The sequence below is a fragment of the Lipophrys pholis genome (assembly GCF_963383615.2).
Source record: "Lipophrys pholis genome assembly, contig: SCAFFOLD_52, whole genome shotgun sequence".
Lineage (NCBI taxonomy): Eukaryota > Metazoa > Chordata > Actinopteri > Blenniiformes > Blenniidae > Lipophrys > Lipophrys pholis.
Window position 1 is genome coordinate 22,952 of NW_028292091.1, and position 24,932 is coordinate 47,883.

Genomic DNA, 24,932 nt, shown 5'->3' on the forward strand with positions numbered 1-24,932 from the left:
TGCTCCACACAGAGGAGGTCCTCCCTCCCACCTTCACTAGGAAACTGTCCAACCTTCAAGCCCTCATGGGTTCACTGCTGACTCTGGAGTGTACAGCCGCCGGCTCTCTGCCGCTGACCGTGCAGTGGAGCAAAGGGCAGGAAAAGATCAGCAGCAGCTCCAAGTACAAAGTCCTGCACACTGACAACATCATGTCTCTGGAGTTCAGACTGAACCGGAGCGCGGACACGGGAGAGTACTCCTGTAGCGTGTCCAATGCCGCCGGCAGCTGCGTGTGCAGTGGTGTGGTCACCGCCAAAGGTCAGCTCTCGCTCTGGGTCTGTGCAGTGGCTGGTGTCTGTCACGCCTGTAAACCTTGTGTCTGTGTGGTTCTAGTTCCTCCCAGGTTCACGGCCGAGCCCGAGTCTCAGGCCGTGCTGCCCAAGTCCGCCGTGCTCCTCAAGAGCGTCTTTGAAGGGACGCCGCCGTTCACGGTGAAATGGCTGAAAGATGAGGTGGAGCTGATGACGGGGCCACAGTGCACCGTCAGGGTGGAGCAGAACTCCTCCTCCGTGGAGCTGCAGTCGGTCGGGCCGCTGCACGGCGGCTTGTACTCCTGCCAAGTTAGCAATGAAGCCGGCGCGGTGAAAAGTGCGGCGGAGTTGTTGGTGAAAGGTTGGACTGCTTTTCCTCTTCCGTCCACCGTCACGGCCGCTGGCTTCTGTTTCACAGCTGCTCTTTGCTTCTCCGTCCGTCTCCTTTGTCCAGGACTCGTCCAGGACTCGTCCAGGACTCGTCCTCCTGTCATGTCGGTTCTAACGCGTTCTCTCTCACTTTGCAGAACCTCCTCAGTTTGTGGTCAGACTGCCTCCCGCGACCTTCGTGAAGCAGTGTGAAGGTCACCGCCTGGAGTGCAAGGCCACCAGCGCCCGCTCCCTCACCATGTGCTGGTTCAAACACGACCAAAAGATCAGCGACGACGACAACTACAAGACCATGTTGGTGGACTCCACCGCATACCTGCAGCTGCGCAGCGCACGCTTCCAGGACAGCGCCACCTACACCTGCGAGGCCTCCAACGACGCCGGCTGCGTCAGCTGCAGCACCGTCCTCACCGTCCAAGGTCAGCCCGTCCAACCTGTCCCCAACGTCGTCTCGCGTCTCGCTCACAATATTACAGTGGCACAGTTACCTGGAAAAAGTAATCCAATTAGTGATTACTAGTTACTCCTTTAAAAAGTAACTCAGTTAGATCACAAGTCACTTTTTTAGTTACTTTCAACAGCTAACGACAACAAACGGGTAGGTTAACCTTTAACCTCCTGCACCTTGTTTATAGTTTAACCTGTAGAACCAGACTCAGAGGAGAAACCTGTAGAACCAGACTGAGAGGAGAAACCTGTAGAACCAGACTCAGAGGAGAAACCTGTAGAACCAGACTCAGAGGAGAAACCTGCAGAACCAGACTCAGAGGAGAAACCTGCAGAACCAGACTCAGAGGAGAAACCTGTAGAACCAGACTCAGAGGAGAAACCTGCAGAATCAGACAACCCTGTAGAACCAGACTGAGAGGAGAAACCTGCAGAACCAGACTCAGAGGAGAAACCTGCAGAACCAGACTCAGAGGAGAAACCTGTAGAACCAGACTCAGAGGAGAAACCTGCAGAACCAGACTCAGAGGAGAAACCTGCAGAACCAGACTCAGAGGAGAAACCTGTAGAACCAGACTCAGAGGAGAAACCTGCAGAATCAGACAACCCTGTAGAACCAGACTGAGAGGAGAAACCTGCAGAACCAGACTCAGAGGAGAAACCTGTAGAACCAGACTCAGAGGAGAAACCTGCAGAACCAGACTCAGAGGAGAAACCTGTAGAACCAGACTCAGAGGAGAAACCTGCAGAACCAGACTCAGAGGAGAAACCTGTAGAACCAGACCCAGAGGAGAAACCTGCAGAACCAGACTCAGAGGAGGAGATTTTCTGTGGTTCCAGTTGGGGTGAGGACAGAGAGGAAGGGAGAGGACACACAGACAGATTGGGAGAGGGGAACAGACCATAGTTTTAATCTGTATTCAAATTACAGTTACATCTCCTAGTCACCGTATCACATCCCCCCCACCCCCACCCCCACCCCCACCCCCACACACAACACCACCACCATCCACTGGATCCATCCTGAAGTTCTGCTTGTGTGTCTCTTAACGTGTCCCGGTATATTTTCCAGAATCACCGTCCTTCACTAAGACTCCCAGCCCGGTGGAAGGCGTCAAAGGGAAAGACGCCAGTCTGCACTGTGAGATCTACGGCACGCCGCCGTTCCAGGTCAGCTGGTACAAAGACCGGCGTCCTCTGAAGGAGAGCAGGAGACACAAGATCGTGTCGGAGGGCAGCTCTGCCGCTCTCCACATCATGAAGCTGGAACAAGACGACGCCGGCCTCTACGAGTGCCGGGTGTCAAATAATGTGGGAAGCGAGTCGTGCCACACCAACATCACTCTGAAAGGTCAGTAGCTGGTTGGCGAGGGTTTCTCCACCGCTTGGTCCACCTGCCACGGCTCCTCCTCACCTGTCGTCTCTCCTTCAGAACAACCAGCGTTTGTCAAGAAGCTGCTGGACCAGTCGGTGCAGGTCGGCCAGCAGCTGACCCTCACGGCCACCGTGAAGGGCTCCGAGCCTCTGGCAGTGTCCTGGGTCCAGGACAAAGACCACATCCTGAGAGAGGGTGACAACAGGAAGATCACCGTCGAGAACAACGTGGTCACTCTGGTAGTTCCCAAAGCTGACTCCACCACGGCCGGGAAATACACCTGCCAGCTGAGGAATGACTCCGGCGTGGTGGAGTCCGTCTCTCAAGTCACAGTTCTAGGTTTGTAGACCTCCAGACTCCGTCAGGTACCGTGTGAGGATTCGTTTAGTTCAGTGTTTTCTTCCAATGATTCCTAGAACCGGCAACCATCGTGGACAGTCCCGAGTCTTTGAACGTGACGTCTGGAGACAACGTGGCTCTGGACGTCACAGTTTCTGGTTCTCCAGAGCTGAAAGTTAAGTGGTTCAAGGATAACAAGGCCATCTCGGTGGGCGCCAAGTACCAGACGGTCTTCTCTAAGAAGGTCGCCACCCTTAAGATCCGCTCTGCCGACAAAGGAGACGCTGGAGATTACAAAGTGGAGGTTACGAACCACGTGGGCTCGGCGTCGTGCAGCACCAAACTCTCTGTGTCAGGTCGGTGGTCACCGTGTAGACGTTGTCCTTCAGGAGTGTCCTGAACCCGCTGCCTGTTTGGAAACATGCCAATCTGTTGTTTTACGACCACAGATAAGCTGATCCCTCCAAGCTTCATCAAGAAGCTGCGGGACGCCCACCTGGTCGTCGGTAAACCTGGCGAGATGGAGTGTAAGGTCACCGGTTCGGCTCCTCTCACCACCTCCTGGTTCCACAACGGTCAGGAGATCGGCAGTGGCCTGAACTACGACATCAGCTGCACCGATAACAGCTGCAGACTCAGAGTCCTCGCCATCAGCACGTCCGACGTCGGCAAGTACATGTGCAAAGCCAGCAACGCTGCAGGTGCTGCCGAGACGAGCGCTGCCATGAACGTGACGGGTAAGTGACATCCAGGGTTCCTCCGCCAGGATCACCTCCCAAAATAACCTCTTCATTTGTCGTCCCAATCCAGAACCTCCTTCGTTCCTCGAACCGCCACAGAACAAGGAAACGCTTCCTGGCAAAACCGTGTGTTTCTCAGCCAAAGTGCAAGGCAGCGCGCCGCTGAAGGTGAAGTGGTTCCGGGGAGTGAAGGAGATGCAACATGGCCGCGGCTGCGAGATTTCGCTGGAGAACAATGTGGCCATGCTGGTGCTGCACCACGTGGAGCCGGCGCACGCCGGAGAGTTCACCTGCCAGGCCCTCAACGAGGCCGGCAAGGAGAGCTGCCCGGCATACCTGTTCGTCAAAGGTCTGTGAGCCTCTGTCCTGAAACCGTCTGTCTGTCTGTCTGTCTGTCTGTCTGTCTGACTGACTGTCTCTCTGTCCTGAAACCATCTGTCTGACTGTCTCTTTCTTTCTGATCTGAAACCATCTGTCTGTCCTGAAACTGCCTGTCTTTCTGTCCATCTGTCTCACCATACCTGTCTCTCTTCCTGTGCCTGTCTCTCTCACCATACCTGTCTCTCACCATGCCTGTCTCTCACCATGCCTGTCTCTCACCTTGCCTGACCCTCAGAGCCCGTCCACTTCATCAAGAAGCTGCGGGACATTTCCACGGAGAAGGGCAAGCCTTTGAGGCTGGAGGTGACATTCGCCGGGACACCGCAGGTCGACGTGAGCTGGAAGAAGGACGGGAAGCCGATCTGGGGCTCGTACCAGTACAACGTGATCACCACCGACACCTCCTGCATCCTGGAGGTCCTGAACTCCGACCGCCTGGAGGCCGCCGGCAGGTACTCCTGCCAGGTGGACAACGGAGTGGGAAGTGACCGATGTGAAGCTCAAGTGTCCATCCTAGGTAAAACCATGGCGAGCGCGTGCCGTCGCTCACTTCATCCCATCGTCTTCATTCATTCATTCATTAACTCTCCATTGTGGTCTGTACTAAACCCTCATCGCCGTCTGTCACCCCAGAGCGACCGTACTTTGTCGACAAGCTGCAGCCTTTGGCCGTGGTCGTGGGTGAGGTCATCACCCTGGAGAGCCGTATCGCAGGAACGCCCGACATCTCTGTCTCGTGGTTCAAAGCTGGTGGGAAGCTGCGCAAGTCCAACACGTGCTCCATGGAGTTCGTAGGAGGCGTGGCCTCACTGAAAGTGATCAATAGCACCAAGTTCGATCATGGCGAGTACGCCTGCACGGCCGAGAACCGCATAGGCTCCGCCTCCACCAGCTGCCAAGTGACGGTGAAAGGTGAAGCCCGTTTTCTCTTGTCTGTCCTCTGATTGACTTCAGGTTGAAAGATGAATGCCGAGTTCAATTTGTGAAGCACAAACAAATCGTACACGTAAAATTGTCGTTTCTCCTCCAATGCGTCTTTTCCGCTAGAACCTACTCGACTCTACTCGGCCCGACTCTACTCGGCCTGACTCTACTCGGCCCGACTCTACTCGGCCCGACTCCATTCGGCCTGACTCAACTCGGCCCGACTCTACTCGGCCCGACTCTACTCGGCCTGACTCTACTCGGCCCGACTCTACTCGGCCCGACTCTACTCGGCCCGACTCCATTCGGCCTGACTCCATTCGGCCCGACTCTACTCGGCTTGACTCAACTTGGCCCGACTCTACTTGATCCGACTCCACTCGACTCGACTCTGTTCGGCCAAACCCAATCCATCTAGACTCGACTCGACTCGACTCGACTCGACTCGACTCGACTCGACTCTGCCCGGACCGACTCGACTATGAGCTGATGGCCACCCATCGATACCACCAGTGTTTCGGTTAACTAGCCTAGTCTAACCGTGTTTCCATTAAAGCTTAAAGTATCGGAGCGTTTCTCTTATTGTAACATCAGCTGCTGCTGACGGCTGCTGGCAGAAGTCACCAGTTAACAGGGGCACCAGTTAAACCGAAACACCGGACAGTGAAGCCTACCTTGACAATAAAACACGATCATAACAATCAGGACATTTTGTAATATGATATCATTTGAGTTGATCATTTCTATCGGGGGCACGACTTTGGCACGATGGAGAAAAGCTCTGATGACTCCAAGGTAGCGCCGTATTGTAATGGCGAAGGAGCCGAGCCGAGCCGAGCCGAGCCGAGCAGTACCAGCACTGTCATGGAAGAGCGCCAAAAGTGTTTGGAACTTCCCTTCACAAAAAAACGTTTTGGAACCGGAACGAGTTCGTTTTAGAGACGATGAAGTTTTGTTTTGAGTCTCAGTGAAAATATAACGGTGAACTGCAGAAAAAGATTTGGAAAGTCAACGGGGATCTTCTGACATCACAAGCTGTTCGGGCTGTGATTGGTCGGTTTGTTTGAGGAACCTTTGTTTCTATATTTAGTTTATTCATTGATGTGAAAACGGGGAGACGAGTGAGGTGACATGGTGGGCGATACCAGACGTGTGCTGTAGGTGGCAGTACTGACCGGGGTCAGTGTTTTGTTGTGGAGTGACTTCCAGCGCCCCCTGCTGGTATACAGTGTTATTACAGGCCCGGACGAGTCTTTCAGGTATTGATTGTTGTTCGCGTGTCGCTAGCAGCTGCTTCATTGCTAATGGCTAAGCTAACTGAAGTGTGACGCACTAACGCTGCCTTGCTTCTCCCAGAGCCGGTGCGTTTTATCAAGCGCCTGGAAGACACCACCTTCGTGGTCGGCCAGCCATTGAGACTAGTGTGCACGTACATCGGCAGCCAGCGCGTCTACGTGTCCTGGAAGAAGGACGGGACGCCCATCTGGGCGTCCTACAAGTACAACGTCAAGACCGGCGAGTCCAGCTGCATCCTGGAGGTCCTGAACTCCGACCGGCCCGAGGCGGCCGGATCGTACTCCTGCCAGGTCTCCAACGAGGCGGGAAGCGACGTGTGCCAAGCTCGAGTTAGTTTAGGTAAAGTCCCGGCACGCCCCCTGCTGGCGGCCCACCAAACGGTCTGACGACGCCATGCATGCCCTCCACTGCCTTATAGCATTACCAGCTAGCGACATGCTACTAACCGACCTTCACTCCTCTCAGAACCGGTTCGATTCCTCAGAACGCTGCAGGACACGTCTTACAGGCTCGGCGAGCCGCTGAGCCTCACGTGTACGTACAGCGGCAGCCAGCGCGTGCACGTGACCTGGAGGAAGGACGGGGAGCTCATCTGGGCGTCCTACAAGTACACCGTGAAGACGACTCGGGACACCTGCACGCTGCAGGTGCTCAACTCTGACCGCCGCGACGCCGCGGGCCAATACACCTGCGAGATCACCAACGGCGAAGGAAGCGACGTCTGCCATGCTAACGTCACGCTAGGTAACCGCACTAACATCATGCTAACGTCACGCTAGGTAACAGCTACCATGCTACTGACACGCTAACGTCACGCTAACGTCACGCTAACGTCACGCTAACGTCACGCTAGGTAAAAAGTGACGTTGCAGTAAAATGTTTTCATCCTGAACTTATCAAGCCCGGCTGCTGCTTAGTTCAGGTCCCCTGCTGGAAGCCGGAGGTACTGCAGTCATTCATGTTCCTAAGAATCCTTCTCTGATACGAGAACAAATACTCGGATTACACACAAGAAAATGTACAAATATGATGTAGAGCTCCGTTTCACACTGTGGATGGGATCAATACTGAATCAATACTTGGTGGAAACTGTTAGACTCACCGAGGAGCAGCCATAGGTCCTCCAGGAGGACGCTGTTTGGGAGGCTCTCTCTGATTGGCCGGTTCTAACGGGTGACCTTCCTGCCGACCCCGTAGAGCCGGTCAGCTTCGTGAAGAAGCTCAGCGACGGCTACTATCAGGTGGGTCGGCCTCTGCAGCTGGAGTGCAGCTTCACCGGCAGCCAGAGGATCCACGTCAGCTGGATGAAGGACGGGACGCCCATCTGGGCGTCCTACAAATACAATGTCCACACCACGCGCGTCTCCAGCAGGCTGGACGTGCTGAACAGCGACCGGCGCGACGCCGCCGGCAGGTACTCCTGCCGGATCTCCAACTCGGAGGGTTCGGCAATCTGCCACGCCACGGTCCAGATAGGTAACCCTCTTTCCTCCAGCCGTAGCTCCGCCCCTCCTCTCTCGCCGCTAACCCCCCGCTACCTCCTCCAGAGCCCGTTAGCTTCACCAGCCCGCTGCGAGACGCCACCTACCGGCTGGGCCGGCTGCTGGCGCTGTACTGCGCCTTCAGCGGCAGCCCGCCGCTCCACGTCAGCTGGACCAAAGACGGGAAGCCCATCTGGGCGTCGTACAAATACGACGTGAAGACGGGGCGGGACTGCAGCGTGCTGCACGTACTGAACAGCGACCGGCTGGACGCCGCCGGCACGTACGCCTGCGAGGTGTCCAACTCCCAGAACCGCGTGCTGTGCTCCGCACGTGTCACGCTAGGTAACGCCGTAACCATGACGACGGCTCAGGACGCCCAGCTTATCATTCTGCTATTCGCTCCCTCACCGTGGGAACACAACGAAACACTACGGAACAAGTACCACAGACACAATACACATAATACCAAACAAGTACCACACACACAATACACCAAAATACCAAACAAGTACCACAAACACAATACACCAAAAATACCAAACAAGTACCACAGACACAATACACATAATACCAAACAAGTACCACACACACAATACACCAAAATACCAAACAAGTACCACAAACACAATACACCAAAAATACCAAACAAGTACCACACACACAATACACAAAATACCAAACAAGTACCACAAACACAATACACAAAATACCAAACAAGTACCACAAACACAATACACAAAATACCAAACAAGTACCACAAACACAATACACATAATACCAAACAAGTACCACACACACAATACACAAAATACCAAACAAGTACCACACACACAATACACAAAATACCAAACAAGTACCACAAACACAATACACAAAATACCAAACAAGTACCACAAACACAATACACAAAATACCAAACAAGTACCACAAACACAATACACATAATACCAAACAAGTACCACACACACAATACACAAAATACCAAACAAGTACCACGTACACAATACACCAAAATACCAAACAAGTACCACAAACACAATACACCAAAAATACCAAACAAGTACCACAGACAAAATACACAAAATACCAAACAAGTACCACACACACAATACACCAAATACCAAACAAGTACCACAAACACAATACACCAAAATACCAAACAAGTACCACACACACAATACACCAAAATACCAAACAAGTACCACAAACACAATAAACAAAAATACCAAACAAGTACCACAAACACAATACACAAAAACACAAAAACAAGTACCACAAACACAATAAACAAAATACCAAACAAGTACCACACACACAATACACAAAATACCAAACAAGTACCACGTACACAATACACCAAAAATACCAAACAAGTACCACAGACAAAATACACAAAATACCAAACAAGTACCACACACACAATACACCAAAATACCAAACAAGTACCACAAACACAATAAACAAAAATACCAAACAAGTACCACAAACACAATACACAAAAATAACAAACAAGTACCACAGACACAATACACCAAATACCAAACAAGTACCACAAACACAATACACCAAAATACCAAACAAGTACCACACACACAATACACCAAAATACCAAACAAGTACCACAAACACAATAAACCAAAATACCAAACAAGTACCACAAACACAATACACAAAAATAACAAACAAGTACCACAGACACAATACACCAAAAACACCAAACAAGTACCACAAACACAATACACCAAATACCAAACAAGTACCACAAACACAATACACCAAAATACCAAACAAGTACCACACACACAATACACCAAAATACCAAACAAGTACCACAAACACAATAAACAAAAATACCAAACAAGTACCACAAACACAATACACCAAAAACACCAAACAAGTACCACAAACACAATACACCAAATACCAAACAAGTACCACAAACACAATACACCAAAATACCAAACAAGTACCACAAACACAATACACCAAAAATACCAAAATAAGTACCACAGACAAAATACACAAAATACCAAACAAGTACCACACACACAATACACAAAAACACAAAAACAAGTACCACAAACACAATAAACAAAAATAACAAACAAGTACCACAAACACAATACACAAAAATAACAAACAAGTACCACAAACACAATAAACAAAAATACCAAACAAGTACCACAAACACAATACACAAAAATAACAAACAAGTACCACAAACACAATAAACAAAAATACCAAACAAGTACCACAAACACAATAAACAAAAATACCAAACAAGTACCACAAACACAATAAACAAAAATACCAAACAAGTACCACAAACACAATACACAAAAATAACAAACAAGTACCACAGACACAATACACCAAAAACACCAAACAAGTACCACAAACACAATACACCAAATACCAAACAAGTACCACAAACACAATACATTAAAAACACCAAACAAGTACCACAAACACAATACATTAAAAACACCAAACAAGTACCACAGACACAATACACCAAAACACCAAACAAGTACCACAAACACAATACATTAAAAACACCAAACAAGTACCACAGACACAATACACCAAAACACCAAACAAGTACCACAAACACAATACACCAAACTACCAAACAAGTACCACAAACACAATACACCAAACTACCATGGGACCATGTAAAGAACATCAGGACACATGGACGAAGAGTTAATGATAAACTGGGCGCGATGAGCTTCACCCTGAAAGTGTCCCGGTTCGAACCCTGACCCGCCCGCTCTAACCACTGACCTGGCCTCCCGTAGAACCGGTGCGCTTCCTGCAGAAGCTGCAGGACGTGACCTTCAGGGTCGGCCGTCCTCTCCGGCTTCACGTCACCTTCACAGGCAGTCCCCACGTCCACGTGAGCTGGACCAAAGACGGGAAGCCCGTCTGGGCCTCGTACAAGTACAACGTGAAGACGGGGGACGGCGGCTGTGTACTGGAGGTACTGAACAGCGACCGCGAGGAGGCCGCTGGGAAGTACTGCTGTCACATCTCCAACGCCGGCAGCTCGGCCGTCTGCCACGCCCAGGTCACTTTAGGTAGCCCCCCCTCCCGCCTCACCCATTGGCCCACGGCTCAGGTCACATGACATCACTAACCCCGCTGTTGCTTCTCCCAGAGCCGGTGCGCTTCGTGAAAAAGCTGCAGGACACGTCGTACCGTCCCGGTGACTCGCTGAGTCTCACCTGCACCTTTGCTGGCAGCCAGCATGTGCAGGTGAGCTGGACAAAGGACGGAAAAGACATCGCGTCCTCCGACAGATTCAACGTGCGAGCCACCGACTCCACGTGCACCCTGGACATCCTGAGCAATGGCGGCCGGGGCGCCGCCGGCATGTACGCCTGCCGCCTTTCTAACGCTGCAGGTTCAGACGCCTGTGATGCTCAGGTGGTCCTGGAACCCTCCGGCAAAGGTACCAGAGAACCCTCCTCCATCCTGCTCCACTTCCTCTTCCCAATGGAGCTCAACCCCACCCACCACACCACCCTCCAACCACCACACACTACCCTCCAACCACCACACACTACCCTCCAACCACCACCCTCCAGCCACCACACACTACCCTCCAACCACCACCCTCCAGCCACCACACACTACCCTCCAACCACCACACACTACCCTCCAACCACCACCCTCCAACCACCACCCTCCAACCACCACACACTACCTTCCAACCACCACCCTCCAACCACCACCCTCCAACCACCACACACTACCCTCCAACCACCACACACTACCCTCCAACCACCACCCTCCAACCACCACACACTACCCTCCAACCACCACACACTACCCTCCAACCACCACACACTACCCTCCAACCACCACCCTCCAGCCACCACACACTACCCTCCAACCACCACCCTCCAACCACCACACACTACCTTCCAACCACCACCCTCCAACCACCACCCTCCAACCACCACACACTACCCTCCAACCACCACCCTCCAACCACCACCCTCCAACCACTACCCTCCAACCACCACACACTACCCTCCAACCACCACCCTCCAACCACCACCCTCCAACCACCACACACTACCTTCCAACCACCACCTTCCAACCACCACCCTCCAACCACCACACACTACCCTCCAACCACCACCCTCCAACCACCACCCTCCAACCACTACCCTCCAACCACCACACACTACCCTCCAACCACCACCCTCCAACCACCACCCTCCAACCACCACACACTACCTTCCAACCACCACCCTCCAACCACCACCCTCCAACCACCACACACTACCTTCCAACCACCACCTTCCAACCACCACCCTCCAACCACCACACACTACCTTCCAACCACCACCCTCCAGCCACCACCCTCCAACCACCACACACTACCTTCCAACCACCACCCTCCAACCACCACCCTCCAACCACCACACACTACCTTCCAACCACCACCCTCCAGCCACCACCCTCCAACCACCACACACTACCTTCCAACCACCACCCTCCAACCACCACCCTCCAACCACCACACACTACCTTCCAACCACCACCCTCCAACCACCACCCTCCAACCACCACACACTACCTTCCAACCACCACCCTCCAACCACCACCCTCCAACCACCACACACTACCTTCCAACCACCACCCTCCAACCACCACCCTCCAACCACCACACACTACCTTCCAACCACCACCCTCCAGCCACCACCCTCCAACCACCACACACTACCTTCCAACCACCACCCTCCAGCCACCACCCTCCAGCCACCACCCTCCAGCCACCACACACCACCCTCCCACCACTATCCTCCACCTACCACCAACATTCCTCCACCTTCCAACCACCACCTACCAACCACCACCCTCCAGCCACCACCTTCGAGCCACAACACAACACACACCATCCTCACTCTCCACCCACCACCACCCTCCTTGGGAATGAAGAAGCAGGAGCAGGAAGAAACTTGGGTTTAAAACATCCACTGAAGCTAAACTAACATTCATCTATTATAATTACACATTCATGCCTGAATTGTAATTATAAGTGCTGCTGGCTCTGCGTCTAACCCCCCCCCCCCCCCCCCCCACCCCCACCCCCCACCCCCACCCCCCACTACTCCTTACAGAACCAGCTCGGTTCATCCGGAAGCTGGAAAACCTCTCGTTCAGGGTCGGCCAGCCGCTCACACTCAGAGTCGCATTCGTGGGCAACCCCAGAGTGAGCGTGAGCTGGAAGAAAGATGGCCGCCCAATCTGGGCGTCCTATCAGTACAATGTGAAGACCACAACCTGCAGCTGTGTGCTGGACGTCCTGAACTGCGATCGCGAGGACGCGCGAGGAAGATACACGTGTGAAATTTCCAATGCCGAGGGCTCAGATGTCTGCCATGCTTATGTCCGACTAGGTAACACTAACCAGCAGCTTCAGCCGCCTGACGCATGCCCACTGTAAACGCCTCACATAGCTCCGCCCAGCTCCACCCAGCTCCACCCAGCTCCGCCCAGCTCCACCCAGCTCCACCTAGACGTAAGGCTTGCTACCTGCACATAGGTTGTCTGTAGGGAACACGTTGGACTCCTCTGGACAGAACCAGTCTTTGTTCTGCCGGCGCTGTGACTGATTCCCACGTTGCTTCTCTCAGAACCCGTTCGCTTTGTCCAGAAGCTGGAGGACGTGTCCCATGAGCTGGGTCAACCTCTGAGGCTGGAATGCAGGTATTCCGGCAGCCAGCGCGTCTTTGTCACCTGGAAGAAGGATAACAAGCTCATCTGGGCCTCTTACCAGTACAACGTCAGGACCACCCAGTCCTCCTGCGTCCTGGAGGTCCTCCACAGCGACCGCATGGCGGCTGCAGGGACATACACCTGTGAAATTACCAATGCTGAAGGAAACGATACATGTCATGCCCTTGTTAAAATAGGTAACCCAGTAACCGGCATCTCGTTGCTCACATGTGTTTTCATTGACTAACCCGGTGGTCTGGTCCTTCTGGTTCTTGTCGGTAACAGAACCGTTTTGTCCTTGAAGTGTCCTTGGTTGCGTTGTCCATGTTCAGGAATGTGGTTCTTGTCGGTAACAGAACCGTTTTGTCCTTGAAGTGTCCTTGGTTGCGTTGTCCATGTTCAGGAATGTGGTTCTTGTCGGTAACAGAACCGTTTTGTCCTTGAAGTGTCCTTGGTTGCGTTGTCCATATTCAGGAATGTGGTTCTTGTCGGTAACAGAACCGTTTTGTCCTTGAAGTGTCCTTGGTTGCGTTGTCCATGTTCAGGAATGTGGTTCTTGTCGGTAACAGAACCGTTTTGTCCTTGAAGCATCCTTGGTTGCGTTGTCCATGTTCAGGAATGTGGTTCTTGTCGGTAACAGAACCGTTTTGTCCTTGAAGCGTCCTGGGTTGCGTTGTCCATGTTCAGGAATGTGGTTCTTGTGTCCAGACAGTCGTTGATGGTTTCCAGGGTACCTGAGAGCATGCGCTCCTCATGTCGGTCAGATAAGAACCTACTTGACTGATGAACTCGCTGGGGGGCCATTGTTGGTCGGTTGCATTCTGTCTCCGCCTCAGTGTTGCAGGTTGTCTTCATGTTGTCCCCTCTGCTGTGGTGAAGGCCCAGTGGCCTGCTTCAAACCTTTAGTCACAATAATATCTGACCTGCTTCCCTTTCCCCCCTTGAACAGAACAAAAAGTCCCTCCAACCTTCACCAAGAGGCCCTCAGAGTCCATGTTGGACTCGGTAGGTAAGACGGTGAAGATGGAGGGTCGGGTGTCCGGCTCTCAACCTCTGACTGTCACGTGGTACAAGGACAACAGGGAGATCTCCCCATCTGGAAAATACCACGTCAGCTTCCAGAACTACGCGGCCGTGCTGAGTGTGACAGACTGCAACGACTCCGACAGTGGCTTGTACGTCTGTGAGGTGTCCAACGATGCTGGTAAAGCCTCCTGTCGGGTTTCTCTCTCCATCTCAGGTACGGCAGCGTCTCCTCAGCCTGGTGACTGGGTAAACCCTAACCCTTCCTCTTCTGTCAGCAGACCAGCAGGGATTCTTTTCCTTCTGTAGCTTTGTCAAATCTTCCGTTTATTCCTGTATCTGCATGCTCTTTTCCAGTGTCTCCAGTGTTCCCAGTGTCTCCATTGTCTCAAGTGATCCCAGTGTCTCCAGTGTTCCCAGTGTCTTCAATGTCTCCAGTGATCCCAGTGTCTCCAGTGTTCCCGGTGTCTTCAGTGTCTCCAGTGATCCCAGTGTCTCCAGTGTTCCCAGTGTTCCCAGTGTCTCCAGTGTCTCAAGTGATCCCAGTGTCTCCAGTGTTCCCAGTGTCTTCAGTGTCTCCAGTGTCTCCAGTGATCCCAGTGTCTCCAGTGTTCCCAGTGTTCCCAGTGTCTCCAGTGTCTCAAGTGATCCCAGTGTCTCCAGTGTTCCCAGTGTCTTCAGTGTCTCCAGTGATCCCAGTGTCTCCAGTGTTCCCAGTGTCTTCAATGTCTCCAGTGATCCCAGTGTCTCCAGTGTCTCCAGTGATCCCAGTGTCTCCAGTGTTCCCAGTGTCTCCAGTGTCTCAAGTGATCCCAGTGTCTCCAGTGTCCCCAGTGTCTTCAGTGTCTCCAGTGATCCCAGTGTCTCCAGTGTTCCCGGTGTCTTCAGTGTCTCCAGTGATCCCAGTGTCTCCAGTGTTCCCAGTGTCTTCAATGTCTCCAGTGATCCCAGTGTCTCCAGTGTCTCCAGTATTCCAAGTGTCTTCAGTGTCTCCAGTGATCCCAGTGTCTCCAGTGATCCCAGTGTTCCCTGTGTCTCCAGTGTCTCAAGTGATCCCAGTGTCTCCAGTGTTCCCAGTGTCTTCAGTGTCTCCAGTGATCCCAGTGTCGCCAGTGTTCCCAGGGTTCCCAGTGTCTCCAGTGATCCCAGTGTCTCCAGTGTTCCCAGTGTCTTCAGTGTCTCCAGTGATCCCAGTGTCTCCAGTGTCTCCAGTGTTCCCAGTGTTCCCAGTGTTTCCAGTGTTCTCAGTATCCCCAGTGTTGATTGTGTCTCAGATGTCTCCAGTGTCTCCAGTGTTCCCAGTGTCTTCAGTGTCTCCAGTGTTCCCAGTGTCTCCGGTGTTCCCAGTGTCTTCAGTGTTCCCAGTTTTCCCAGTGTTCTCAGTATCCCCAGTGTTCCTAGTGTCTCAGGTGTCTACAGTGTCCCCAGTGTTCCCAGTGTTCTCAGTGTCCCCAGTGTTCCCAGTGTTCCTTGTGTCTCAGGTGTCTACTGTGTCCCCAGTGTTCCTTGTGTCTCAGGTGTCTACAGTGTTCCCAGTGTTCTCAGTGTCCCCAGTGTACCCAGTGTTCCCAGTGTTCCTCGTGTCTCAGTTGTCTACAGTGTCACCAGTGTCACCAGTAGTCCCAGTGTCCCCAGGGATCCCATTGTCTCCAGTGTCCCTAGTGTCTCCAGTGTTCCCAGTGTCTCCAGTGTGCCCAGTGTCTCCAGTGTGCCCAGTGTCTCCAGTGTTACTCCAACGTTTACCTGCGTTTTGACCAGAAATATGTTCATCTCTGATGACTGTTTATTATTTTCATGGTATCCAAAAAAAGCCTGCAGGGCGAAAAATAAACAATTGTCTCTGTCCTTCTGTGTAACCACATGAGAAGACATGCAACCAAACCCGTCTCACCCTCTGCCTGTCTCTCCATCAGAAGGTGGCCAGGCTCCCAAGTTCGACGCACCTCTGGAGCCAGTGTCGGTGAGCGAGGGTGAAAAGCTGAACCTGCGCTGTCACGTGGTCGGCACCCCTCCTCTCACCATTCAGTGGATGAAGGACCGTCGGGAGCTCAGGTCCGCCGCAAACACCCGCGTCACGTTTGTGGACGGGACGGCAAACCTGGAGGTCAGCCAAGTGTCCAAGAGCGACGCCGGAGATTACCTGTGCAAGGCGAGCAATGCCAGTGGGAGTGACTTCTGCAAGTCCAGAGTCACCATCACCGGTGAGCAGCCGCAATACCGCCATCCACCTGCGTGAGCCCCATAAACCTGGGGTCGCCTCAGGGGTCCTCTGGGGGACCATTCTAGTTTAGGAAGACTCAGGGAGTCTGTTCATGTCTAATCTTATAATATCAGTAGGTGACAGCAGGTGGGTCTAATATCTTTTCAGGTAAAAAGGCTGAACCCGCGGCTGCTGAACCCGCGGCCACCCCCGCCGCCACCCCCGCGGCCACCCCCGCGGCCACCCCCGCCGCCACCCCCGCCGCCACCCCCGTGGCCACCCGTACCGCCACCCCCGCGGCCACCCCGGCCACCCCCCCGGCCACCCCGGCCACCCCCCCGGCCGCCACCCCAGCTCCTGCTGCTCCAGTCAAACGGCTCGATAACCTGTTCTTCATCGAGGAGGCGCAGAACGTCTCAGTCACCGAGAGTGAGTCTGCTTCAGTTTGCTGCTGCCCGTCCAGTTCCAACAGCACCGGACTAACCGGACCTCCTGTTTCCACAGAGGGAACCGCCACACTCATCGCTAAGATCGGAGGAGACCCCATCCCCAGCGTGAAGTGGATGAAAGGTAAGTGGAGGCAGATGACCCATGGTGGACGCATCTCCATGGAGCAGAAAGGGCAGGATGCCAAGCTGGAGATCCGAGAGGTGACCAAGTCCGACGCCGGCCAGTACCGCTGTGTGGCGACCAACAAGCAGGGCGAGATCGAGTGCAGCGCCGATATCAAGGTCTGCAAGAAGGAGGAGGCAGGAGGACTTGGAGACCTGAGGACCATGCTCAAGAAGTACGACAACAGGATTCTCCCATCTGAAGGTCCAGACAAAGGAACACCAGAAACCAGGTCTGTTTTATGTTCCCTCATCAGAACTCCATCCAAGCAGAAGAGTCCAAAGAAGGACGAGGAGGTGAACATTGTGGAGTTGCTCCGAGGTCAGGACCCCAAAGACTACGAGAAGATCCTGCGAGATCACGGGATCCATGACTACCGAGCCATCCTGCAAGCCATGGAGTTCCTGAAGAAGGAGAAGGAGATGGAGACAAGCAAAGGGGTGAGAACATCCGACCATCTCCACTGAATCCTGTTCCAACCGCTCCTTCTGGTCCAACTGGTCAGACTGTTTCTGCGGAGGGTCTGTAGAGGGGGTGTAGAGGGTCTGCAGAGGGTCTGTGGTCTCTTACCTGTGCTGGTCCCTGGTCCTGTTGTAGGAGGTAGATCGGGGCGGTCGTGTGGAGGAGGACATGGACCGACTGATGGAGCAGCTGGAAGGACGCGTAGCGGCTGAGGTAACGGCGACCACACTCATAACCATGGTTACCAGGGTGGTTAGTTGTTGGTTGACTTCAAACTTGTCTCCATGCAGCCTGTGTCAGTGATCAAGGACATCTCGGACCAGACCACCGCAGAGAACCAAAGTGCCACGTTCCAGTGTCAGATCCGCATCAACTACCCAGAGATTGCGCTGACGTGGTACAAAGGAACCGCCAAGCTGGACAGCGGTGAAGACTACGACATCAGTAGCGTGGGGGACAGCCACTTCCTGAAGATCCGCCGCTGCCAGCTCAAAGACCAGGGCAACTACCGTGTGGTGTGTGGCCCCCATATCGCCAATGCAAAGCTCAGCGTCACAGGTATGAATCCCAGAGCCGAGTCCCAGAGCCGAGTCCCAGAGCCGAGTCCCAGAGCCGAGTCCCGGGACAGAGTCCCAGGACCAAATCCCTGGACCAAGTCCTGGGACCGAGTCCCACAGCCGAGTCATGGGATCAAGTCCCAGGACGTGGTCCTGGGACCGAGTCCCAGAGCTGAGTACCAGGACCAAGTCCTAGGGCTGAGTCCAGAGACTAGTTCCTGGGACCATCTGTCTGTGTGGTGATGGGACTCTGAGTCTCTGTTCAATTTAATATGAGTCACAAAGAAGCTTCCTGTTTCTTGTGTGCTGCTGGGTCTACTTTCTGCCTCCGGCCCGCCGGCCCGCCGCCCCGCCGGCCCGCCGGGACCCCTTCCTGTCTAAACAGGCTCTTTCCCTCCGGCAGAAGCCAAACGGCCCGTTGAGGAGCAGGTTGTCAAAAAGCAGGTGGAGATGCGAGGAGACGTCCCTGAAGGTACCACGGCCTGTTGAGCTGTCAGCCGCTGTGCCATAGTGCCGTAGTTCCGTAGAGCCACAGAGCCATAGAGCCATAGAGCCATAGTGTCATAGAGCTTCTGTGCTGTAGTGCCATAGAGCCATAGAGCCATAGAGCCATAGTGCCGTAGTGCCATAGAGCCATAGAGCCATAGAGTCATAGAGCTTCTGTGCTGTAGTGCCATAGTGCCGTAGTGCCATAGAGCCATAGAGTCATAGAGTCATAGAGCTTCTGTGCTGTAGTGCCATAGAGCCATAGTGCCGTAGTGCCGTAGTGCCATAGTGCCGTAGTGCCATAGAGCCGTAGTGCCATAGTGCCATAGTGCCATAGAGCCATAGTGCCGTAGTGCCATAGAGCCATAGAGCCATAGAGCCATAGTGCCGTAGTGCCGTAGTGCCATAGAGCCATAGTACCATAGTGCCGTAGAGCCATAGTGCCGTAGTGCCGTAGTGCTGTAGTGCCATAGAGCCATAGAGCCATTGAGTCATAGAGCTGCTGTGCCGTAGTGCCATAGAGCTGCTGTGCCGTAGAGCCATAGAGCTGCTGTGCCGTAGAGCCATAGAGCTGCTGTGCCGTAGTGCCATAGAGCTGCTGTGCCGTAGAGCCATAGAGCTGCTGTGCCGTAGTGCCATAGAGCTGCTGTGCCGTAGAGCCATAGAGCTGCTGTGCCGTAGAGCCATAGAGCTGTATGTGTATACATGTGTGTGCTGTCAGCTCTTTCACTCTTTTGAACTCCTCCACCTCCTGACCTCGGCTCTCTCCGTCTTCTGAGCAGCTGAAGTTCACAGTACTGAGGACAGAGCGTCTGCACCCGCAACACCTCCTGTGGCCACCACAGGTACTACAATGTCCCCTTCATTTACTTCCTCTTTCTTTTATGTATTGTCTTCTCCTTCCTTTGCACTTCCTGTGTATTTCCGGTCTTCTTCCTGTTTTGTACCTGTATACTTCCTGTGTACTTCCTGTCATCTTTTGGTGAACTTCTTCTGTACTTTCTATCATCTGCTGGGGAACTTCCTGTTGTCTTTTGGTGAACTTCCTGTTGTCTTTTGCTGAACTTCCTGTTGTCTTTTGCTGAACTTCCTGTTGTCTTTTGCTGAACTTCCTGTTGTCTTTTGGTGAACTTCCTGTTGTCTTTTGGTGAACTTCCTGTTGTCTTTTGTTGAACTTCCTGTTGTCTTTTGTTGAACTTCCTGTTGTCTTTTGGTGAACTTCCTGTTGTCTTTTGGTGAACTGGCTGTTGTCTTTTGCTGAACTTCCTGTGTCTGTCATGTCTTGACCGTGCACTTCCTGTGCACATCCCACTCTTCCTCTTTAAGCGTCTTCCTGTTGACTGTTGACCTCTGCTCTGTTTTCAAGTGGCAGACGACAGGAAGTGGCCGGCGGAGGCGGCGCTGAGCGCCCCGGCAGCTGAAGGTAACCTCCCTCTGTTATCGTCCGTCCACTGTCTCACGTTACAACTGCAAGAAATTCAAACAATTAAAAACCAACAGAAGTTAATGGAAACCGAGGAAATGTTCTTCCCAATGAGTTAGTCAGGGTGAGGGTGAGGGTGAGGGTGAGGGTGAGGGTGAGGGAGGGTGAGGGTGAGGGAGGGTGAGGGAGGGTGAGGGTGAGGGTGAGGGAGGGTGAGGGAGGGTGAGGGTGAGGGTGAGGGTGAGGGTGAGGGTGAGGGAGGGTGAGGGTGAGGGTGAGGGTGAGGGTGAGGGAGGGTGAGGGAGGGTGAGGGTGAGGGTGAGGGTGAGGGAGGGTGAGGGTGAGGGTGAGGGTGAGGGTGAGGGAGGGTGAGGGTGAGGGAGGGTGAGGGAGGGTGAGGGTGAGGGTGAGGGAGGGTGAGGGAGGGTGAGGGAGGGTGAGGGTGAGGGTGAGGGTGAGGGTGAGGGAGGGTGAGGGTGAGGGTGAGGGTGAGGGTGAGGGTGAGGGAGGGTGAGGGAGGGTGAGGGTGAGGGTGAGGGTGAGGGAGGGTGAGGGTGAGGGTGAGGGTGAGGGTGAGGGTGAGGGTGAGGGTGAGGGTGAGGGTGAGGGAGGGTGAGGGTGAGGGTGAGGGTGAGGGTGACCCTAAGCCTAAGCCTAAGCCTGACCCTGACACTTCACATGGAAATGTACTTGTTCCTTGGTAAAGGTTTTGGTTGGACGGTTGGACGGTTGTTTGTCCGTCCCCAGTCTTCCTTCTTCTCACTGTGTGTGGACTGCTTCCTGTTGTCTCCGTGGTTTCAACATGTTGTTTTCCTTCCGTTTGTCTTCTCTGGTGTCTGAGTGACCTCCTGTTTCTCTGTTAACCTCCAAGAACCTTCAGTTTCCTTCGAACCTGAACCACGACCACAGACAGTTCCGAGAAGCGACCCTGGCCGAGACGCCAGCACCCTGGAACCGCCAGCAGCCGTTCCAGAGCCCAAAGCAGCAACAGAGCATGACGGAGCTCTGAGGAAGATGCAGGAAGCGGCTGAAGCCAGAGGTAACCAGGTCACTCTTGGTTTCCTGCCTGGACAGACCGGGGCTCTGTGTCATGTGTTTCTGTCTCTGGTTGTTCATGAACCAGTCTAAACTCTTTACCTCGTGTTCTTCATTCTAACCTCTTGACCGGATCTTTAACCAACAACCTTTAGAGAATTAATGTCAGAAACTTTCCTCTAAACCAGAAGCTGCCGTTCAGCCGTGTTCTGCCGAGTCAACGTTTCCCCGAAGCAAAGATGCTGTGAGCTCAGGTACAGAGAGCCTGTGTCTTCCACTTGTGCCTGTGTCTGCAGGTCTGTCTCTTCAGGTTGTGTCTGTGTGTGCTGGTCTATGTTGGTGTCTCTTTCTGCCGATGACACTCGGTGGAGAAATCCAACAGTCTTTGTACCACGTGTTGTCTAAAGCAGCAGAGCTCCTGCAGCCGGAGGAACCAGTGGGACCACGTCCTGCAGCAGAGCTCCTGCAGCCGGAGGAACCAGTGGGACCACGTCCTGCAGCAGAGCTCCTGCAGCCGGAGGAACCAGTGGGACCACGTCCAGCAGTCCGTCCATTTCCAGCGGAGCAGCGTCCAGCTGAAGGTATTCGGTTCACGTTCTGTCAGTCAGACTGCAGCGGTGCTTCTCTGGAGGCTAAACAGTGTCGTGCTCTTTTAATGCAAGATGTTCCACGGCCAGAAGAACAGGAAGTCCAACCACCGCCTCCAAAGGCCGTCGCACCCAAAGGTACTGCCCCAGTCCTGATGTGTGGTGGTGTTCTGCTCTGCATGCGGTGGTTCTTGTTCTGAACAATGAGAGCTTCCTCTCCTCAGCATCTTTCACAAATGTCTTCCAGCGCTCGGTAGAGTGCGACTTCTAGTGGCGTCCTTTTCTTATTAACTAATGTTCTTCCAAGCTGTCGCAGAACCTCCAAGAACTCCTGAGCCACAACCTCCAGCACCCGTCCAAGAACCACAGGCACAGAGGGGTTCAGAAGAAGCTAAGAAGATGCTTAAACCAGGGAAGGTTCCAGACAAAGTTCATAAAGAACCAAAAAGAGCTCCTGAAGAACCAAAGAAGGTTCCTGAAGCACAGAAGAAGCTTCCTGAAGAACCAAAGAAGGTTCTTGAAGCACTGAATAATGTTCCTGAAGCACTGAAAAGGGTTCCTGAAGAACCAAAGAAGGTCCCTGAAGCACTGAAGAAGGTTCCTGAACAACCAAAGAAGGTTCCTGAAGTACCAAAAAAGGTTCCGGAAGCACTGAAAAAGGTTCCCGAAGAACCAAACAAGGTTCCTGAAGCACAGAAGAAGCTTCCTGAAGAACCAAAGAAGGTTCTTGAAGCACAGAAGAAGCTTCCTGAAGCAGTGAAGAAGGTTCCTGAAGTACCAAAGAAGGTTCCTGAAGCAGTGAAGAAGGTACCTGAAGAATCACAAAAGGTTCCCGAAGCAGTGAAGAAGGTTCCTGAAGAACCACAAAAGGTTCCAGAAGCAAACAACAATGTTCTTGAAGCACTGAAGAATGTTCCTGAAGAACCAAAAAAGGTTCCAGAAGAACCAAATAAGGTTCCTGATGCACTGAAGAAGGTTCCTGAAGTACCAAAGAAGCTTACTGATGCACTGAAGAAGGTTCCTGAAGTACCAAAGAAGGTTCCTGAAGCATTGAAGATTGTTCCTGAAGAACCAAAGAAAACTGTGGAAGAGCGACGAAGCGAAGCAAAACCACCACGAGATGGGGAACTGTCACGAGATGTAGACCCACCACGAGACGTGGAACCACGTCGAGATGTGGAACCACCACGAGAAGGTCTGCAGCTGGCAGGTAGATATGAGAACAGAGTGGATGTTTCATCATCTCATCTTCTCATCCAGAGTTCATTCTTCTACTAACTCCCGACTGGTTCAGCTGTGTGTGTGTGTGTGTGTGTGTGTGTGTGTGTGTGTGTGTGTGTGTGTGTGTGTGTGTGTGTGTGTGTGTGTGTGTGTGTGTGTGTGTGTGTGTGTGTGTGTGTGTGTGTGTGTGTGTTCTCTGACTTGTCCTGATGGTTGATGATGTTGTCTTCTTGGTCGTCCTGCACGGTCCTGATCTTCAGTCTTTGGTGAGGTCTTCTCACTGACGGTGGAGAATCTTCTGGAAGAAGAAAGAAGCAGAGAGAGGAAGAAGGAACTGAAGGAGGAAGAAGACACCAAGCCTCCAGAAGACCCTGGAGTTCAGGAGGAAGACTCTGGAGCTCAGGAGGAAGACCCTGGAGTTCAGGAGGAAGACTCTGGAGTTCAGGAGGAAGACCCTGGAGTTCAGGAGGAAGACTCTGGAGCTCAGGAGGAAGACTCTGGAGCTCAGGAGGAAGACCCTGGAGTTCAGGAGGAAGACTCTGGAGTTCAGGAGGAAGACCCTGGAGTTCAGGAGGAAGACCCTGGAGCTCAGGAGGAAGACCCTGGAGCTCAGGAGGAAGACTCTGGAGTTCAGGAGGAAGACCCTGGAGCTCAGGAGGAAGACCCTGGAGCTCAGGAGGAAGACTCTGGAGTTCAGGAGGAAGACCCTGGAGTTCAGGAGGAAGACTCTGGAGCTCAGGAGGAAGACTCTGGAGCTCAGGAGGAAGACCCTGGAGCTCAGGAGGAAGACTCTGGAGCTCAGGAGGAAGACCCTGGAGCTCAGGAGGAAGACTCTGGAGCTGTCCTGGTGTTGTCGCCGGAGAGCAGATGTTATCTGAAGACAGAAGATCCTGACACTTCAGTTCCAGCCAAGTGGGAGATGCCTCCTCCAAAGCATAGAGAAGTACCTGAGAGCTTTGCTCCAGTTCATCTTGGAGAAGATGAAGCTGCTGAAGCTCAAGTCTTCCCGGAGAAGCTCAGAGCTCCAGAAGAGGCTCTCAAAGCAGCTCCAGCAGTTTCACCTCAACACCCAGCAGCAGAGGAGACTCTGCAGAGGACCAGGACGCCTGCCAGGACAATAACCAAGGCTGAAGAAGAGCTCCTTCCTGGAGATGTAGTACCTCCTCAAGAAGAATCCTCCACCAGTCAGAGACCAGCAGAACCCACCAGACCTGCTCCACCAGCACAACCTGGAGCCAGGAGACCAGAGAAGGACCAGCTGAAGGTCCACCCTGTGGAGACAGGTACTCTTAGAGCCGCTCAGGCTCGCCAACACCATTTCAGCATCTTCATTCTTCTTCACACTCCAAACCAGGAAACAGTTCCTCATGTACTAACTAGCACATTCATCCAATCATCTCATGGACTGTCCTCCATGCTTGTTCTGGTCTTCATCTTCTTCTCTAACTACCTGGACCTCTGGTCTTCATCTTCTTCTCTAACCTCTGGACCTCTGGTCTTCATCTTCTTCTCTAACCTCTGGACCTCTGGTCTTCATCTTCATCTTCTTCTCTAACCTCTGGACCTCTGGTCTTCATCTTCTTCTCTAACCTCTGGACCTCTGGTCTTCATCTTCTTCTCTAACCTCTGGACCTCTGGTCTTCATCTTCTTCTCTAACCTCTGGACCTCTGGTCTTCATCTTCATCTTCTTCTCTAACCTCTGGACCTCTGGTCTTCATCTTCTTCTCTAACCTCTGGACCTCTGGTCTTCATCTTATTTTTTGTCTCAACCTCTTCTTTTACTGATCTTCATTTTGGCATCTTGTATTTCCAAAGTGATAGAGCAGAAGAAAGTGCCTGCACCTCCTGCTGCTCCTGCTGCTCCTGCTGCTCCTGCTGCTCCTGCTGAGAGCGGAGCGCCCCCTTCAGGTAGCTTGTTGTGTG

At 53.0% G+C, this 24,932-nt stretch overlaps 1 protein-coding gene across 1 annotated transcript in view; it reads left to right on the forward strand.

Moving 5' to 3' along the window:
• LOC308128191 (titin-like) overlaps positions 1 to 24,932 on the forward strand; it is a gene marked incomplete at its 5' end in the record, with an annotated part of 167,030 nt that overhangs the window by 22,834 nt on the left and 119,264 nt on the right. The window contains 40 exon segments of the mRNA XM_080493900.1: positions 13 to 300; positions 376 to 654; positions 821 to 1,102; positions 2,203 to 2,481; positions 2,563 to 2,844; positions 2,922 to 3,200; positions 3,294 to 3,581; positions 3,655 to 3,933; positions 4,201 to 4,482; positions 4,599 to 4,877; positions 6,246 to 6,565; positions 6,680 to 6,929; positions 7,383 to 7,661; positions 7,733 to 8,011; positions 10,471 to 10,749; positions 10,830 to 11,123; positions 12,805 to 13,083; positions 13,321 to 13,599; positions 14,352 to 14,642; positions 15,161 to 15,359; positions 15,467 to 15,564; positions 15,700 to 15,807; positions 15,907 to 15,942; positions 16,015 to 16,131; positions 16,339 to 16,626; positions 16,929 to 17,054; positions 17,130 to 17,412; positions 17,494 to 17,677; positions 17,835 to 17,912; positions 17,990 to 18,257; positions 18,660 to 18,728; positions 19,525 to 19,587; positions 20,109 to 20,165; positions 21,037 to 21,204; positions 21,389 to 21,454; positions 21,608 to 21,781; positions 21,863 to 21,925; positions 22,095 to 22,997; positions 23,269 to 24,291; positions 24,825 to 24,917. Coding sequence (XP_080350026.1) covers positions 13 to 300; positions 376 to 654; positions 821 to 1,102; positions 2,203 to 2,481; positions 2,563 to 2,844; positions 2,922 to 3,200; positions 3,294 to 3,581; positions 3,655 to 3,933; positions 4,201 to 4,482; positions 4,599 to 4,877; positions 6,246 to 6,565; positions 6,680 to 6,929; positions 7,383 to 7,661; positions 7,733 to 8,011; positions 10,471 to 10,749; positions 10,830 to 11,123; positions 12,805 to 13,083; positions 13,321 to 13,599; positions 14,352 to 14,642; positions 15,161 to 15,359; positions 15,467 to 15,564; positions 15,700 to 15,807; positions 15,907 to 15,942; positions 16,015 to 16,131; positions 16,339 to 16,626; positions 16,929 to 17,054; positions 17,130 to 17,412; positions 17,494 to 17,677; positions 17,835 to 17,912; positions 17,990 to 18,257; positions 18,660 to 18,728; positions 19,525 to 19,587; positions 20,109 to 20,165; positions 21,037 to 21,204; positions 21,389 to 21,454; positions 21,608 to 21,781; positions 21,863 to 21,925; positions 22,095 to 22,997; positions 23,269 to 24,291; positions 24,825 to 24,917 — 9,831 coding nt within the window.